The sequence below is a fragment of the Aquila chrysaetos genome, chromosome 23 (genome assembly GCF_900496995.4).
Source record: "Aquila chrysaetos chrysaetos chromosome 23, bAquChr1.4, whole genome shotgun sequence".
NCBI lineage: Eukaryota > Metazoa > Chordata > Aves > Accipitriformes > Accipitridae > Aquila > Aquila chrysaetos.
In genome coordinates, this window is record NC_044026.1 from 4754741 (window position 1) to 4770423 (window position 15683).

The window sequence follows — 15683 nt, forward strand, 5'->3', positions numbered from 1 at the left end:
GTTGTAGTCGATATATGATAGACTTATGCTCACCTCCCTGCAGTTAAGTTAGATGTGTTCTGGCTCACTTGGAGTGACATAGACACAGCTGGCCCTGGTGTCACACATGACAAACAGCTGGGGCTGTAGAGAGCACGGACAGGCTGCCTCCCACGGGGTTCGCGTCTCCTCCACCGCAAAGTTCCATAAAGCATCCTGCTCCTTTGCTCTCCTTTTCCCATCTTCACGGATTGCAGCCTGTCTCAACGTGTTTCTGCAGCAAAATTGGCCCGAACACCAAGCGTGGTGCCAAGCAAGGTGCCTTACGTAGGCAGCTTGATCAAGTCACGGATTGTGCAGCCCAGCTTAGGGCAGGGCAACTGTTAAAAGCGTCTTGCCTACCCCTAAAGGCTTGTGGAATTGGTATCGTATATGTGGATACCATTATGGAAAATCCTCACTGAAAACAATTGGAGTTTGAGGTGCAGGATGGGAATAAGACTGTAATATTCTCTAGCTTTCATGCAGCACTGTTCATCTATAGCTTTTTGATGGCCAAATTTACTCCTGGTATAAAACTCTGTTACTAGTTGAGTGATCACTACGCAGATGAATTTGGTGCTCCATTGTGTTTTAGATGGTGATATTTTTATTGCCTTTTCTCCACATAGCTACAAGCAGTGGAATTAACAGGCAAGTAAAGTCTATCAAATACAAATCAAAGGAAACAAAAGTCAAGAGGAAAGGAGTGGCCTTACAATCAAAGCACAAGGTTAGGAGTTAGGAAATTTCAATTCTCAAGGCTTCCTGAATAAAGTCACTTTGCCTCTCTGGGCCGCAAGGAGATATTCTTAATCACTCTGAACAGCATCTTACTGCGTCTACCCTTCCCGGACTCCCACATTTGACTGACTTTACTCCTCATAATAAGGAGGGGGTTAACTCTTGTTAACTGTGTGGGTCTCTGTTTGACAGAGGTCAGTGTTTCTTTGGTGTAAACAAGCTGTATTTCTATACTGAAATTAAAGGATCAAATCTGGTCATTTAATTCAAGAACACTTGTTCTTGCAGTCTTCCCCTGTGAGAGAGGAGTGTGAGAAAGAATATCCCTTAGAAACTGTGCGAAGGCCGCACTATTCAGGGGGGAAGGTTGGATTGTGGAGGGAGATTTCTCTTCAGATTAAGTGAGTGTATTTTACTGGCAGGAGAACACGTTTTGACACGCGAGGAAGGTGCCTGCCGTCCCAGGCAAATACGAATCCACAGTTTGCAACAGGCCACAAGGACTTTGGATGGAAGCTGCAGTAGGAACGTAAACCATTTTAAAGGAACTGCAATCTCGTTATCCTGAACGGAGGCAAATTCATAAACTGTTACTTTGGGGGGGGGAGGGGGGAATCCCAAGGTTTTTCATTTACCATAGCAAAGAGATGTGTGCCGCTATGGAAAGCACATCTGGGATGAGGCAAATGGTGCCTCCGAAGTACGACGCGCTGAAGGAGGCAGCGTGACACGCATTTTGTCTGTGTGTGTGCCCATGTCTGTCCGTCCGTCCGTCCCGGCAGGTCACCACCCTAGGGCCACCACAGGAGGCCACCGGTGACCAAGGCCGCCGACGCTGAAGCACCCCGAAAGCCCCGGCCAGGGGCACGGAGAGGCTGCGGACGCCCTTTCCTTCCCTCAGGCACTCTCCGTGGGAGGCGGGCGCCCTCCAGGCAGCCTCTAGCCGAGTGCCCGTCGCTTGTTACGAACTAAAGACGACCGGTCCCCTCGGTAACGCAGCCCCACAGCCCGGCCCGGGCGCCGGGAGAGACTGCGGCCCCGCGGCGGTCTCGGCCCGCGCATGCGCCGCCGCCGTTCCGGCCGCCGACCGCATCTACCGCGGGTGGGAGGGGAGGGAGGACAGGCGGGAGAGCGGGTGGGCGCCGCTGCGCCTGCGCGGACGGTTCCCGGGCGGGGGGAGCCGAGCGGAGCCGAGCCGAGCCGAGGGGAGCCGAGCCCGGTGGCGTGGCCGGCCGTGCAGGCTCCCGGCGCTGCGTGCCGCTGGGCATGGTGAGCAAGGGGCCGCTGCTGCGCTTGTTGACCGCCATCAACCGGAGGAGGATGAAGCTGCTCATGGGGCTCGCCTTCGTCGCCTATGTCGCTTGTGAGTGAGCTGGGGGGGGGGTGGGTCTGGCCCGGCCATTCATTGCTCGCTAGCCGGGCGGCCCCGGCTCCCCCGCCGCCGCGGAGGAGAAGGTGGCGGCGGTTCCTCCCGCGCCTCCGTTGCTCTGTCCGGTTGCGAAGCGTCGCAGAGCGGCTGCTCCGGCCCCCGCGTCCCCGGTCGGCGGGGCTGAGGGCTTTCTCCCTCTGCCCGCCTCCCCGCCCTGCTGAAACTTCCCCAAGTCCGGCGGGTTGCCGGCTAGGCCGTGGCGGAGGGCGCCCGCGGGGCCGCCGCGTCGTGCCGGCGGTCCCCCGTCAGGCATCTTCCCCTTGCCCCGTCCCGGGGAAGGACCACCCGCCACGCCGCCTCGGCGGCCGTTGGGGCCGGCTTCCTGAGGGGACGGGCGGCCGCGCTTCTTCCCGCTCGGCGCCCCGCGGGAAGGGGCGGGCGGCCTTCAGGCCGAGCCCCAGGCGTGAGGTGGGGAGAGGGGCTGAGGGGGAGCGGTGACAGCGAGACGTGGCTCCAGGAGTAAGTATTTCCGCAGGCGAGCTCCTCAGACCGCTCTTTGTCCGCCTTGGTCTTAACCTGGTAGCAGCGTGAGGGAAGTTTTCCAGGGCAGGCCTCGTGTCTGGTTTTTGTAGAATCCTCCGATGCCCTTTGGGGGCTAAATAAATGTTTGTTTGTTTGTTTGTTAGCTCAGCACGTAGCTGGAGTCTTAAGAGCCTGACAAGGGGCACGAAGGTATTTGGGAAGATCTTGGAATAACCACTGACAGGGATGTTTATGCCTTCAGTTATTAGGCGTGAGTCAGTCTCAGATTTATAACGTTGTCCTGTCAGCTCTCTTCCTTTTCTGGTCCAGATTTTTCTGTTGCACTTTTCATATTTAGTTTATTGTATGTTGGTCTGCTTTGGTTTTAGACTTAAGTTGATTTTTTTGTAGATGGAACATCGTGAGGAAGGATCTTTGAAGCCTTGTCAGCTTAGCTAGGGACAAGTGATTCTCTCGATGCTTCAAAGCACATATAGGTGAGCTAGCTTTGGGGATGGGTGTGTGCATCAGATTTAGGATCCTCCCTTTGCATTTGGGAGGGTGGAGAGGTACAGCTCAAGTTATTTGGCAGAAGGGGTGGTGTTTCCTACCCCAGAAACACAGTGTAGGAATTCACTTTACTACCATATGTTACTGTGTTAGCAGGACCTCATTATTTAGATACTGCTGTTATCGTTGAAGTTGTGTGCCAGCTCTGACTCTTAGGACAGTTTGTTTGTCCAAGTGACTTCAGGTCCCATGCATATTGAAGCAGGAACAGCTTAATGTCTGTTCTCATTTTGAAAGAGTTTGATGTTTTGCCAAAAATGATACTTAATTTTGAAAACAATGTTGCTAGGCTGCTGTGAAAATACTGGAACTGAGTGGCAATTGACGTAGTCATTGGGACCTGGCTATTGATTAGATTCTATGCACGGTAGTTGATCTTTGCTTTCTAGCTTTGTGAGTAAAAGTTAGCCTTCAGGAAGGGAAAAACTGCCATATGATTTTGGTTGTCTGGGCTGTAAGTCATAGAAGTCTTCTTGCAGCTTGTTTCTGGTTGTTCTTTGGGATTCAGAAAAAATGGAGGAGGAGAAGGACTACAGGTCAGTGGGGCAAAAAGTAGCTTGAAAAGGGAATAGGTTGGTGTCTGATGGGAGTATGTTTTTTGCAAATGTAACATGTTGTTGCTGTGCTTTTCAATCTTTTGACTAGTGGTCAGAAGTAGTGAAATCATTAATTACGGCTCTGTCTTCAATATAGTATGCTAGCAGATGCCACTGGTCTAACAGATTGTAGAGAGACTATTTTTTGTTTTCTTTTCTATGGAGGTGATTATGATCCCATCCCCCTATCCTAAAAGTGTACTCCTTGCAATATTACTGAATCATCACTGTGCTCTGGTTGTAGTCAGATAAAGCCAGACTAAAATAGCATAGAATCTGAGAAAACTGAGCTGCAGGTGTAGGTGTATGTTCTGGCACTTCTTACATTCCTTCTTTCTCAAGCACTCTCCAAAAGACTAAGTGTTTTCAGGCTGTGCACCTCCTTTCCGTGAATTTCCATTCAGTGTCAGTACATGGGGAATCAGATTTGGAGCACATTGTGTTACAGGGAATGAAATACTTGGCAAGTACATTATTTTTTTATGAACTAGGAGATAGGACTGTTTTGATAGTGCCATTTTGTCAGTTTGTGTGTGAAACCCTGAGAGAATGTTTAGGGAGTATCTTTTCTAAAAGTGTCTTATTTCATAAAAAGCTTCTGACATTGAATGCAAATTTGTTACAAACGTGCCTGAAGAACTTCTCTGTGAGGGTTTGCAAACTGGAGGAAGAGCTTATTACAGGCGGTTGAAAGGCTCTCTGCTATCTCACTCTCGAGAGTCATTGAGGGGCTCTCTTGGTAGTTTCACAGCGCAAGGGGTTGGATGGCTAAGCTGGCTTAGGTATCCCTGCTCCACATCTCCCATTTCCCACCAGCATCCACCGCGTATAAGGACTTAAATTTCTGTGCTGTGCACCAGCTAAAGGGAGTGGTCTGGACTAAGATCACCTTTTCAGATTATAACCATTTGGCGGTGTGGGTATTCAGACAGCTGTTTTGGCCCAACTGAGGAGGCTGTGCAGCGGTGAAATGGGCATCTGGAGTGCTGTTTGCAGCGTTGCCATCATGTGTTTTGCAGGTCTTCAATTAGTGTCTCACCTAAGGAGTCTTGTTAACTTTGGTTAAAGTGCCACCATGACGTGAGGTGCACAGTCAGGCTCATGTTAAAGGTACCTAGAACTCTTTTTATGGACTTCACTGGTTTCCCTAGTGGCACTTAGAGTAAGAAGGATCATTACTTTACATCTGGTTTTGAATTAAAGTGATATTTGATGTCTCATTTCTGTAAAACTAATTTCTATTAATTTAAAAAAAAGTGGTTCACTTGAAACAGTGTGCTATGCATAGTTTGTCTGTATGAAAATAGAACCCAAAAGGAGCATTTCTATGCAGCAGGCAGTTAAAGGCTGTTGTAATTTAAGCAACTGTTCCCTGGCAAAACTGAAGTGAACAGAGTTTAACTAACATTTACCTTCCCTGTAGGCCCTAGTTGAAAGGGGTGATTTTATTCTCCATCACCCAATTGATGAATCTGGAGATAGTGCAGCTAGGGAGCTGTCTGAATCACTCTGTAATCTAGTAGGATGCTACTTTTTTTTTTTTTAAATATTTTTCAGAATTAGCTCAGTTGACTCACTTGCAGTGCTGTCTCCTTCTGTGAACGTTGCATAGCTATACTGTGCTACGTATGATGGGAAGCCTTGCCCAAAGGTTGAATTTTCATTGCTCTTTTAGAGGGACACAGTCTTCCTTTACAGATTTTCTCTGGTTTAACCCCCAGCAAGATACTGCAGGAGTGCTAGTGCTAACCAAAGGAGAGGGGGAGAATGTGGAGGTGGACTGAAACAAATCCTTTCAGTTACGGGCTGCACTTGCATCATCTTGAAGCCTTTGTGAAACCACAGCTTAAGAACATGAGGTGATTATAAACACAAGTGAAGGGGATTTAATTGATTTTTGTTGTCTGTAACAAGAAATGTAGATGGATCATAAAACAGCAACCAATTAAATAGATATTGTAAAAAAAAAAAAAAAAAAAAAAAAAAAAAAAAATCCAGTGCCGTCACAATATGAGTAACTTATGTCCAGGCTGAGAGTTTGGTTTGTTTGGTTTTTTTTTGGTTGTTTTTTTTTTTTTTTTTTTTTTAAAAAGCCTACCTGTTTGTGGGTTGGTATGTCAATACATAGACACCTATAACTTATTCCCTTTGAAGTTTTGAATGTTTATTCAGCTTTTTGTAGGCATACTGAGATGCTTTAGTGAGGCTATCTTTGTAGAATCAGGACTTTGTAAAATCTTGTAGCCAGAATTTAAAGACCAGAGCTTGTCAATCTGTATGGTTTGCTTTATAATCTTGGTGCTACTGTAAATAATCTACCGATGTCTTGGTATAACAAGGGAGTTGCATGTTCTTAGTGAAAATAAAGTTAGAGCTCTATTTCTGGTAAAGTATAACAGTTTTCTTTGCTCATTTGTAGATCAAATGGTTCTCAGGAAGTATGTCAGTAGCCTTGTTCCTTCTCCAAGGGAAAAAAGAATGAATAGTAGGGTGCTGTCATGAGATCCAAGATTAAGACCTCGTTAGCTTTATAAGATAAATTACAGCACAGCTACTGAAACAACTTAAAAACAAAATGTCAAAATAATGTGAGGGAAGTACATCCTGCAGTGTAGTGGCTTGACTTCTCCCAGCATTGTTAGTTTCCATGCTTGTTACCCTTTGTTTTACAAGGTTAGCCATTTGGTTTTGTCAGATTTCCATCAGCTGGGAAGAATGTAATGTGCTCTTCTCAGAATATCAAGGTGTGAGTAAGCTTTTTGGTTTGAATCTTACCAGTCCCTTGCATGTTACTTGTCCTGCATGTGTTCAAAACAAAGGTTAAATGCTACTTAGTGTTGTGTTCTGATAAGCTTTTACTTTCACTTTTCATAAAAGAAAAGTAGCTGTGAATTTGGTCCTGTCCTATTGCTTCAGGCTAGCTGTCTGAAAGTTATTCAGCACTGCTGTGGAGAATACCAGAAATCATCCTTCCCCAGCTGTTTTACAACTAGACAGCAGGATTGACTGGCCATGGAAGAGTTTGAAGTGGTCTGATGTGACATCAGGCTTGCCTGCTTTTTGTGTCAGCATGCCATGGATTCTCCACCAAAAAAAAACCAAACCAAAAACACTTGCTTGCTGGCTTCATGTCCTGCAGAGCTGCCTTTCATCTGTGGGTTTATGCAAATAAGTTAACTGTCTTCAGCAGCTTCCAATTCCCTGCTCATCAGGCTTCCAACTAGCCGTAGCCGTGTAGCTTATGAAAATTTGTTCACGCTTCAGCTGAGTTTGTCAGAAATAGATGGACTCCAACTCTGCTTGGCTAGCCATGATGTTTTAAACAATTTTTTTGGCATCCTGGACAAATTCACCCTTACAGTTCCCAGCTTATCTCCATTTAATATTTGTCTTTAGTATTTGTCTTTAATATTTTATCTCCCCTAAACATTTGTCTTTTCTGTGGCATGTGCAGAAAGTGGTGCTTTCGTCATTCTACTCAAGGACAAACAATCTTAGGGCTTTCATCTTCTTTCCCCTCTTTTTTTGCAAAGGGGAAATGTTTCCCTATCATTTATATTGCTTGTGTTATTTCTGTAAGGTTGGTTGACCAAAGCAGAGTTCAGTTGAAACTGGTAGTTTTCAACTTCTCCTTCGTGGACCCTAGGGAGGGAGGGAGAGAGAGGTGGGGGTTACTGCACCAACTTACCTGAAGGGGTTTGTAAAAGTTAACTGGGAAAAGTGAGTTTGTTTCAGTTACAGTGCTGACCATTGGAGCATGCTGTGAGTCTGCTGAAAATGATCTTGGCAGTCAACAAACTTAAAATGCTGAAGATAATTGATTTGAGTCATGACCCCTCATTTGATTGCTACCCTAATTTGAGTCATGTTACTTTGGGTGGCTGCTCAGTTTCTGGGGTTTGACATGCATGCTGGTGTATCAGCGTTATCTTGGGAGTGTGGAACATTCTCTGCCTCTTTGAGTTTCTTGAAAAATGTCCCACAGTTCTGCTAGACATGTCTGGGAAACCAAGGGAAGGTCAAGGGCGAAATTAAAGAAGACAGTGCCCCCCCCCCCCGCCCCTTTTTTTGGGGGGGGGGGGGGAAAGCATGATTTGTGTAAAACTGCGTATGCTATATTCCAGTTGTTGAGATAATAGTTCTGCTGCTTTCTCTTTCCTTCACTCAAAATAGGGAGATGTGTGGCCCTAACAACACATGCAGGTCTGTTGGCTTAGAAGGTTTGTCTTGGTTTCTTTCACCTGCTGTGTTGCTTTACAGCAAAGGGAGAAAATGCTTTTCTCAACAAATTTTATGCCTTTGAATTGTGTAGATCAGATTTGTCTGGAGACAGATGTCATTTCATAGGTTTTTTTTTTTTCATCATCTGCTGCTATTTAAGGAAAGACACTCAGGGTTTTCAGTTCTTTCTCTATTATTAAGTGAAAAGGGGACACAGGGACATTAGCAATTTAGATTGCTTAGCTTTCACATTGCCAAAATAATTTTGACCTGATTCAGAATGTAATTATTACATGGTACTCCAGTCAGGCATAGGTCAAAGTCCTTCTGTTGTCTCCTTGGGAATTTCAAACCTTTTGTAGGCAGTTAACGTATTTGCAAACCACTTTGTTGTTTCAAGCCAGTAAATTCAAAGCTAGAAAGTTTTATGATGTTCAGGCACACTCAAGTATATGTGGTGATGAAAATTGAAGATCCTGTTTGGAACTTCATAGCTGTGAGTTACGTGCATTCTGTTTTTTTGTTGTAAATATTGGATTTTTTTTTTCCTGTTTGTAGTAACTGACAATTGGAGTCTATTACCTTACTTGTGGAAAAATACAAAGGATACACAAAAATGGATGAGTAGTGGTAAAGAATGATATGCTAAAGATATGAGATAGGAAGGAGTAGAAACACTGAACAGAGAACTGGAAAAAAGACTTAACAGAAGAGCTCGAAAGAATTTGCCATCGGGGAAACGAAGAACAGAATTCAGTCATAAAGTGATGATGGTAACTGAAATGTTAGAGTAAGTATTCATGGTTAGCTTCCCACCCAATATGAAGCTCCATTAACTCTTGTAAAGAAAGAAAATTTGCATAATGTTATATCTCACAGCTGTAGAGTGTACCAGTTTGCCAAAGTTTAAGTATTTGTTCTTAAGAGAAGATACAAAAACATTCTGGTGACTGTTACCTTTGTTTTGCTAGGTGATGACTAGCTGAGGGATTGACATAGAGTAGTGGTGTTATCCAAGTTGAAGAGAAAGCATCTTCCCCTTCAGAAAACCCTGTACCCTGGTGTCTAGGGTACTTCCCGTGTGGGAAAACCTACAGTTCCTATCTGCTGTCTTTGATTTTGTTCCTGTAAAGCAGGAACTTTACTGTTGAACACGATGTCAGTTCAGGAAATGTAACAGTAAGAACTACTTGCTGTACAGAAATCTGTATAGACATACCAGAGGAGCAGACTTTTTTATTTTTTTATATTCAAATTATTGTACATTCCCCAAAGGCATAACCATAAACATCACCCAGGAAGGTGACATTCCATAATACAAAGTTATGATGAGTAATTGTATGTTGTTATCACCACTAATACTGCAACATACTCTAATCAGTCTAATAATTTTCTAAAGCAAATTAACAAACTACTGGAACTACAGGTAGGATGCAGTCGAGTTGGGTTTTTTTGTTGTTAAGGAATCTAGACTATAAAATGCAGTTTGAAATGCTTTGGCTAGCCAAATCACAGAATGGTTTGGGTTGGAAGGGACCTTTAAAGATCATCTAGTCCAACCCCCCTGCCGTGGGCAGGGACACCTTCCACCAGACCAGGTTGTTCCAAGCCCCATCCAACCTGGCCTTGAACACTTCCAGGGATGGGGCATCCACAGCTTCTCTGGGCAACCTGTTCCAGTGCCTCACCACCCTCACAGTAAAGAATTACTTCCTTGTATCTAATTTAAACCTACTCTCTTTCAGGTTAACTCCGTTGCCCCTTGTCCTATCACTACAGGCCCTGCCAAAAAGTCTGTCCCCCTCTTTCTTATAAGCCCCCTTGAAGTACTGAAAGGCTGCAGTCAGGTCTCCCTGGAGCCTTCTCTTCTCCAGGCTGAACAACCCCAACTCACTCAGCCTTTCCTCAGGAGAGGTGCTCCAGCCCCCTGATCATCTTTGTGGTCCTCCTCTGGCCTTGCTCCAAGAAGTCCATGTCTTTCTTGTACTGGGGACCCCACAGCTGGACACAATACTCCGGGTGGGGTCTCACGAGAGTGGAGTAGATAGAGGGGGAGAATCCCCTCCCTCGACCTGCTGGCCATGGTTCTTGTTATGCAGCCCAGGATGCGGTTCACTTTCTGGGCTGCGAGCACACATTGCCAGCTCGTGTCCAATTTTTCCTCCACCAGTACCCCCAAGTCCTTCTCTGCAGGGCTGCTCTCAGTGCATTCATAACCCAGTCTGTACTGATACTGGTGATTACCCCGACCCTGGTGCCAGACCTTGTGCTTGGCCTTGTTGAACTTCGTGAGGTTTGTATTTGCCCACTCCTTAAGCCTGTCAAGGTCCTTCTGGATGTCATCCCTTCCCTCAGTGGCACTACTCAGCTTGGTATCATCTGCAAACCTGCTGCGGGTGTGCTCAATCCCACTGTCTGTGTCTTTATGAGTACCAGTCACAACACCGACGCCTGAGGGACACCACTTGTTACTGATCTCCCTTTGGACATTGAGTGGTTGACTGCAACCCCTTGGATATGGCCACCCAAACAATTCCTTATCCATTGAGTAGTCCATCCATGAAACCCGTATCTCTCTAATTTAACGACAAGATGTTGTGTGGGAAATAATAGTTTCCTGAAGGAAATAAGTTTTCTTTACATTATTACATATCTAATTGAGATCTGTAAAAGAATTAAATTAAGACTTTAATGCATCTCTAATAATAAGCATTTTATGAGCTCCCTTTGCCTACTTTTCCTTTTTGTCAAGTTTTTCTCTGGAATTTCTGGATTTCTACCAGGAGACTGAAGCTGCTGTGTGACTATGGAGAGTCAGATTTAAGGAAAAAAAACAAACAACGTTTTGAATGACATTGCATCTCTTTGAAATAGAAAGTTTGGCTGAAGCAATTCACTCTAGACATTCAGAGCTTACAATCTTGCTCTAGAAATTCACATTATGACCATATATCAATTCATAGTGTTCCTACATGCTGTTTCTGTTGATAGTGAGATCTGTTTGAAATGAACATTGTCTTGTAGTCTTTTTATTCTGAGGAGCAGAGGTTGTAAGGAGGGCGATACAGGGAGAAATTCCTGTGTTTTCAGCTATAACTACTTAGACAAAAATTTGTGTAAAAGTTTTTTTAACTGAGTGTCTTGAAAATGCAAACAACAAAGCCATTGGGAAAGAAAATGGTTTTAAAAGAGATTGCATCTTTTTTTTGGTACAGTTGGATCTCCTTGGGCATCATGGTCTCTCTTTTCAAAACATCTATTTTAAAATGTATGTGATACTGAAACTAATATTGTCACTAATAATTTCAGATTATGAGTGGTTGTTACTGTCAGTGCCTTGAGATAGTCTATGACTTGATTTTAATGTTATTTAAAGAGACCCAGAGAAGAAGGTTTATCCTGGGGTAAAGGCACAGGCTTCCTTTGAGATTCTGTTTTTTTCCCACCTTCAGATTGTGATAGTGTTATTCTTCTGGTTCCCAGCCTACTGTGGATGAGTTAATTAAGGCATGCAAGGTTTCTGGAGTAGTAATGTGTGGTTTATAGAAACCTATACAGTAAGTATTATTGCAGATGACAGACTCAGAGGACATTCAGGTGAAAGCAAACATCCTGTTCCTATATTCTGAGTATCTAGAAGAATGATTCTTGCCTGCTATGAAGTGCAGCTGGTCAGAGCTAAAATTCTGACTGATAGATAGGGAAGTGTCCATTTAATCGTGGATGCTCAACAGCAAATTGCTTGGGATTTCTGTTGTACTTATTGAGTGTGACTTAACAGATTTTGTGTTTGGTCTTTTTTTGTTTACTTCATGTAGGCAGGCTTGGCTTATATCCAAAGGATAGCTCTTGGAATATTCCTTGCTGAAAGTAGCCCAGTCATTGTACTGCTCTGCATCCGGCATAATTTCAGAAAGGGTCTTCTCTAGAAAAACTAGACAAACCTTTAAATTTCCAGGAATATAAATGTATTCAGTAGAAAGAAAACCATTCTTTACTCATCTGTGACTTACTGGCTTTTGTTTAAGGTAGTTTTGAGATGTTTTGGAAATCTACAATGATTTTACCATAAGGCTGTGCTTGCCAAATAGTTACAGCTTTATCTCTCAAAGGCTGGAGGGGAAAAAAAAAACCAAACAACAAACCAAAGAAAAAAGAGGATTGGGGTTTTCTGAAAACCATGAGTGATTAATGTTTAGTTGGCAAAATGTAAATACCTCTTTAATAACAATACTGTGATTAAGGCTTTAAGAAACAAATCTACTCTTTTCTAAAAGTAGAGCTCTTTATCACTTCATCCAAGGCATATCATTCTCCTCTGGAAGCTGTCACTTTAACGTCTGTGGGAGTGATTAATGTCTCTGATGTACTTTTAATCTTCATGGTACTTGCAATTAATCCTTGCGAAAACGCTACAATAAATTGTTCTCATTATTTTATGGAAGGGATGCAGAAGGGAAAAAACATCCCAGAACAGATCAAGCCCAAATAGGACTACACCTTTCTCCTGCAGGCTGTTAAACCAGGCTTTCATGTGTCTCAGAAAAATCCAGATATTCTCATCTCTTCCCTAATAGCAATTTATTAGTACTTTAATCTGTCATTGGGTGAGGTTTACAAATAGTCTTTGAGAGAATAAGCAGAACCTTTATTTCTTCTCTCTTGTGGGTGAGTGTCTTAATTGTTTGGATACAAATCATGCTTTTGTTTGTCTAGTTGAATTAATCGTGAGTTCTTCCCTTGCACAGAGTTTCAGGAGATGGCAGGAAGACTCTCTGTCCATGAATGCTCTCTAGCTTGAGCAATAGGAAGTTCTTTGTACAGTAGGTACTGTGTGTGGCTGTGGGGGGTGAGGGTGTTAAATCTCTAAGGTTTGAGAATTGGCGTAGGACTATTATCCTGAATGAATACCACTTGGCTTATAAGATATGGCTTTAGAGTTGGAATTTTTTTTAATTGTATTTTTTTAAGACTGGCTTTTACAGTGAGATGCTCAGTTATATTAGTGTTTGCTCAAATTGGGTCCATTAGGAGTGTGATGCTTTTGAAAATGGGTTTATGTGGAGTGCCTGATTCATGACTTTGCTGGTATGGAAGGTTTTTTAGCCATCCACACGTCTGCAGCTTTTGGTGCCTGAACTTGGTGGGCCTGTCAAGGGATTTTATGGTGCCTGTGAGGGATTTCATCTTGGATTCAGGCTTGTAATTCTGCATCATTCTGCTTGTGGATTTGGGCCCACTTGCCTTAATACGTCTCCATTCTTGCTTGAATATCAAACTGGCCTTGGCATAACCTTTAGGGCAAGAAAGCAACAAGTCAAGGAAATCTTCTGTAAGTCATAGTCACACTGCTGGTTCTGCAGCTGTGTAAGCCCATTATATAAACAATTGTGATGTGCATTTAGCAAAAAACCAACAAAACCTGTATTCCACTGTAGTGCAAAACCTTACCTCTGATCCCTTCAACCTTGACATAAGCTGTATGTGAACATGCAGTAGCTGAAGAGATCCTCCTTAGAATTGTGTGTTCAGAATCCTTTGTGAGGGCTGTACGTTCAAGCGAGTTTCTGCAGCACCTCTCTGCATGTGAGAGAGACTTCAGGGTTCTTCAGATCCCTCCATGTGGTATTTCTGATGTGGTTCATTTTGCAGTTTCATTCTTTTTTGCAATGGTACAAAACTATGCTTCCTAGAAGTTTAATGGAAGGTCATTTACTCCTACAGAACTGGGATATCAAGCATAGTGTTTCTGGAAGTACACAAATGCCTCTCTGAGCTCCCCTTCTGTGCTGTGGACACTGAGCAGGCACAATTAACATGTTTTCTTTAGGAAGCCCATTTCTTGTATGCAATATAGCTGCACTGTCTTTGCAACAAAACTGGCAGGATGGTATCTGTGGTGCAGCTGGGAAGTCATTTTTTCATCAACTCCTGCTTCACCATCTAAGCCCAGATGTTTCCTGCCACTGTGTAAACAATATGTTATGTTATTTGTTCAGGTTTCTGTAGCCCAGAAAAATAACTGCTTGTAAGTATAGCTGAGTAATGTATAACTTGAGAATTCTGTACCTGTAGTTGCCAGATGGTCATCATTCACTGAAAAAAAAAAAAAAAAAAAAAGTTTTTCCATTAAGGTTATCATAAATAATTATGAAGTCCCAGCCAGAGGGTGAATAGCTTGAATTTAACTTAGTACTCAGCACTGTATCCCTTTTCCCGCAGAGAATTTACTTTATCTAATTAACATAAAATCCACAGTGTTTTTTTAAATTTGGTTAGATTTTATTGATCATCTGCTCTAATATAAAGCTTCCTTATCTTTTCCCCAGAAGACGACAGAGGTTTTGTGATGACACTACAGATATTGCAGTGCCCTCTTACAGTTTGTTTGATAGTCTGTCATGGATTCGTTTGAGTTACTCTTTGAATTACTCAGTGGCACACAGTAGTTAAAAACAGTTCAGTAGCTTTGCCATCCCCTGAAGGGTGGAACAGCGACTGCATTACTGCATTCTCACTTGTGTCCTCCCCACTCCTCTTTCCTGGGTATGTTTCCTTTCTTCTCTTGCCTGGGAGGTGCCTGTGACTGTAGCAGAATTTTTTGTTTTCTTCTTTCTGTAACACCTCATCATTTGCTTGAGATCAATAAGTAATAATCATGAAAATGTATGTGCAAACCCTGAATCTAGGCAAAATACTTCATTAGCTGCTATGTGAGGCCTGAAGCGCAGCTTACAAAAACCGAGGACACTGCAGAAGCTTTCTATATGTATGTTAATAACTGTATATAGGCTACTCCTCCTTCTTAAGACCCAGTGTAATCTGGATCCTTAGGTTGAGCCTTGTCTCTTAAAGAGCAATTGCAGAATGATTTTCTGGAGATATTCAGTATATATTTCCTGTGTTGCTTATTGTTGCAGAGTCCCTTATGTAACTGTTCCATATTAACCTTGTTTTGACGATCTGAAGTTGTCAACTCTGTAGTTTAGCCTTATTTATGGCTTCTTTTTTTCACTTTAAACTACATTCTCTGTCCTAGTTGAAAGTTAAAAGGAAAATCCGTGTTCTGATAGTCTTTGTGTAATCACTTAAACCCTGAACAGTTTCAGAAGATTTTGTTTTCTAGTAGAAAATAAATTGGGCAGATGAATCTTTTTGTGAACACAGAGAAACAGCTGATACATGTTTGCTGTGCTATTTTATACTGCGGTTTGTCTTCCTTAAAACTTTTTTCCATACAAACAGTGTAATAAATGAGCTTTGTTTGCTTAGTGAGGCGTTTGGTTATATTGCTTAGGTACTTTTTGTGTCTGCATCGCAATATATATATTTAGAGAGAGAATGTGTGTGCGCACAAGCACTTGCTACCTTTAATGCAGGACTATTGTGGCACCTCTTTGGACTGGTTCAGCTATCGCCTGTAGTGGCCAGAGTTTTTTACTCTTGTCAGTCTGCAATTTCCAATTTGTGTGGTTCAGGTCTACAAGACTCCCTTCTTGCTCTTGCCATTTTTTTCAATATCCCTAATAAACAAGTCCAGAATTCTGGTTTGTTTAATCTGTGTGTGGTGACAAATTATAGTCCAGAGAATTCTTGTACATTTTGTTTATGTAATATAGTGTGGGGATAGTGATCAGATAAAT

The 15683-nt window shown here is 43.1% G+C and overlaps 1 protein-coding gene across 2 annotated transcripts in view; it reads left to right on the forward strand.

Moving 5' to 3' along the window:
* The first annotated feature begins 1902 nt into the window (after positions 1-1902).
* The window catches only part of UXS1 (UDP-glucuronate decarboxylase 1), a 62477-nt gene continuing 48696 nt past the window's right edge, over positions 1903-15683 (forward strand). Inside the window, exon 1 of one of the 2 annotated variants that reach the window (XM_029998879.2) lies at positions 1903-2125. In XM_029998879.2, the coding sequence (XP_029854739.1) occupies positions 2029-2125 (97 nt within the window). In that variant the 5' untranslated portion in view covers positions 1903-2028. The remainder of the gene's footprint in view (positions 2126-15683) is intronic. The other variant, XM_029998876.2, reaches the window with a different exon arrangement.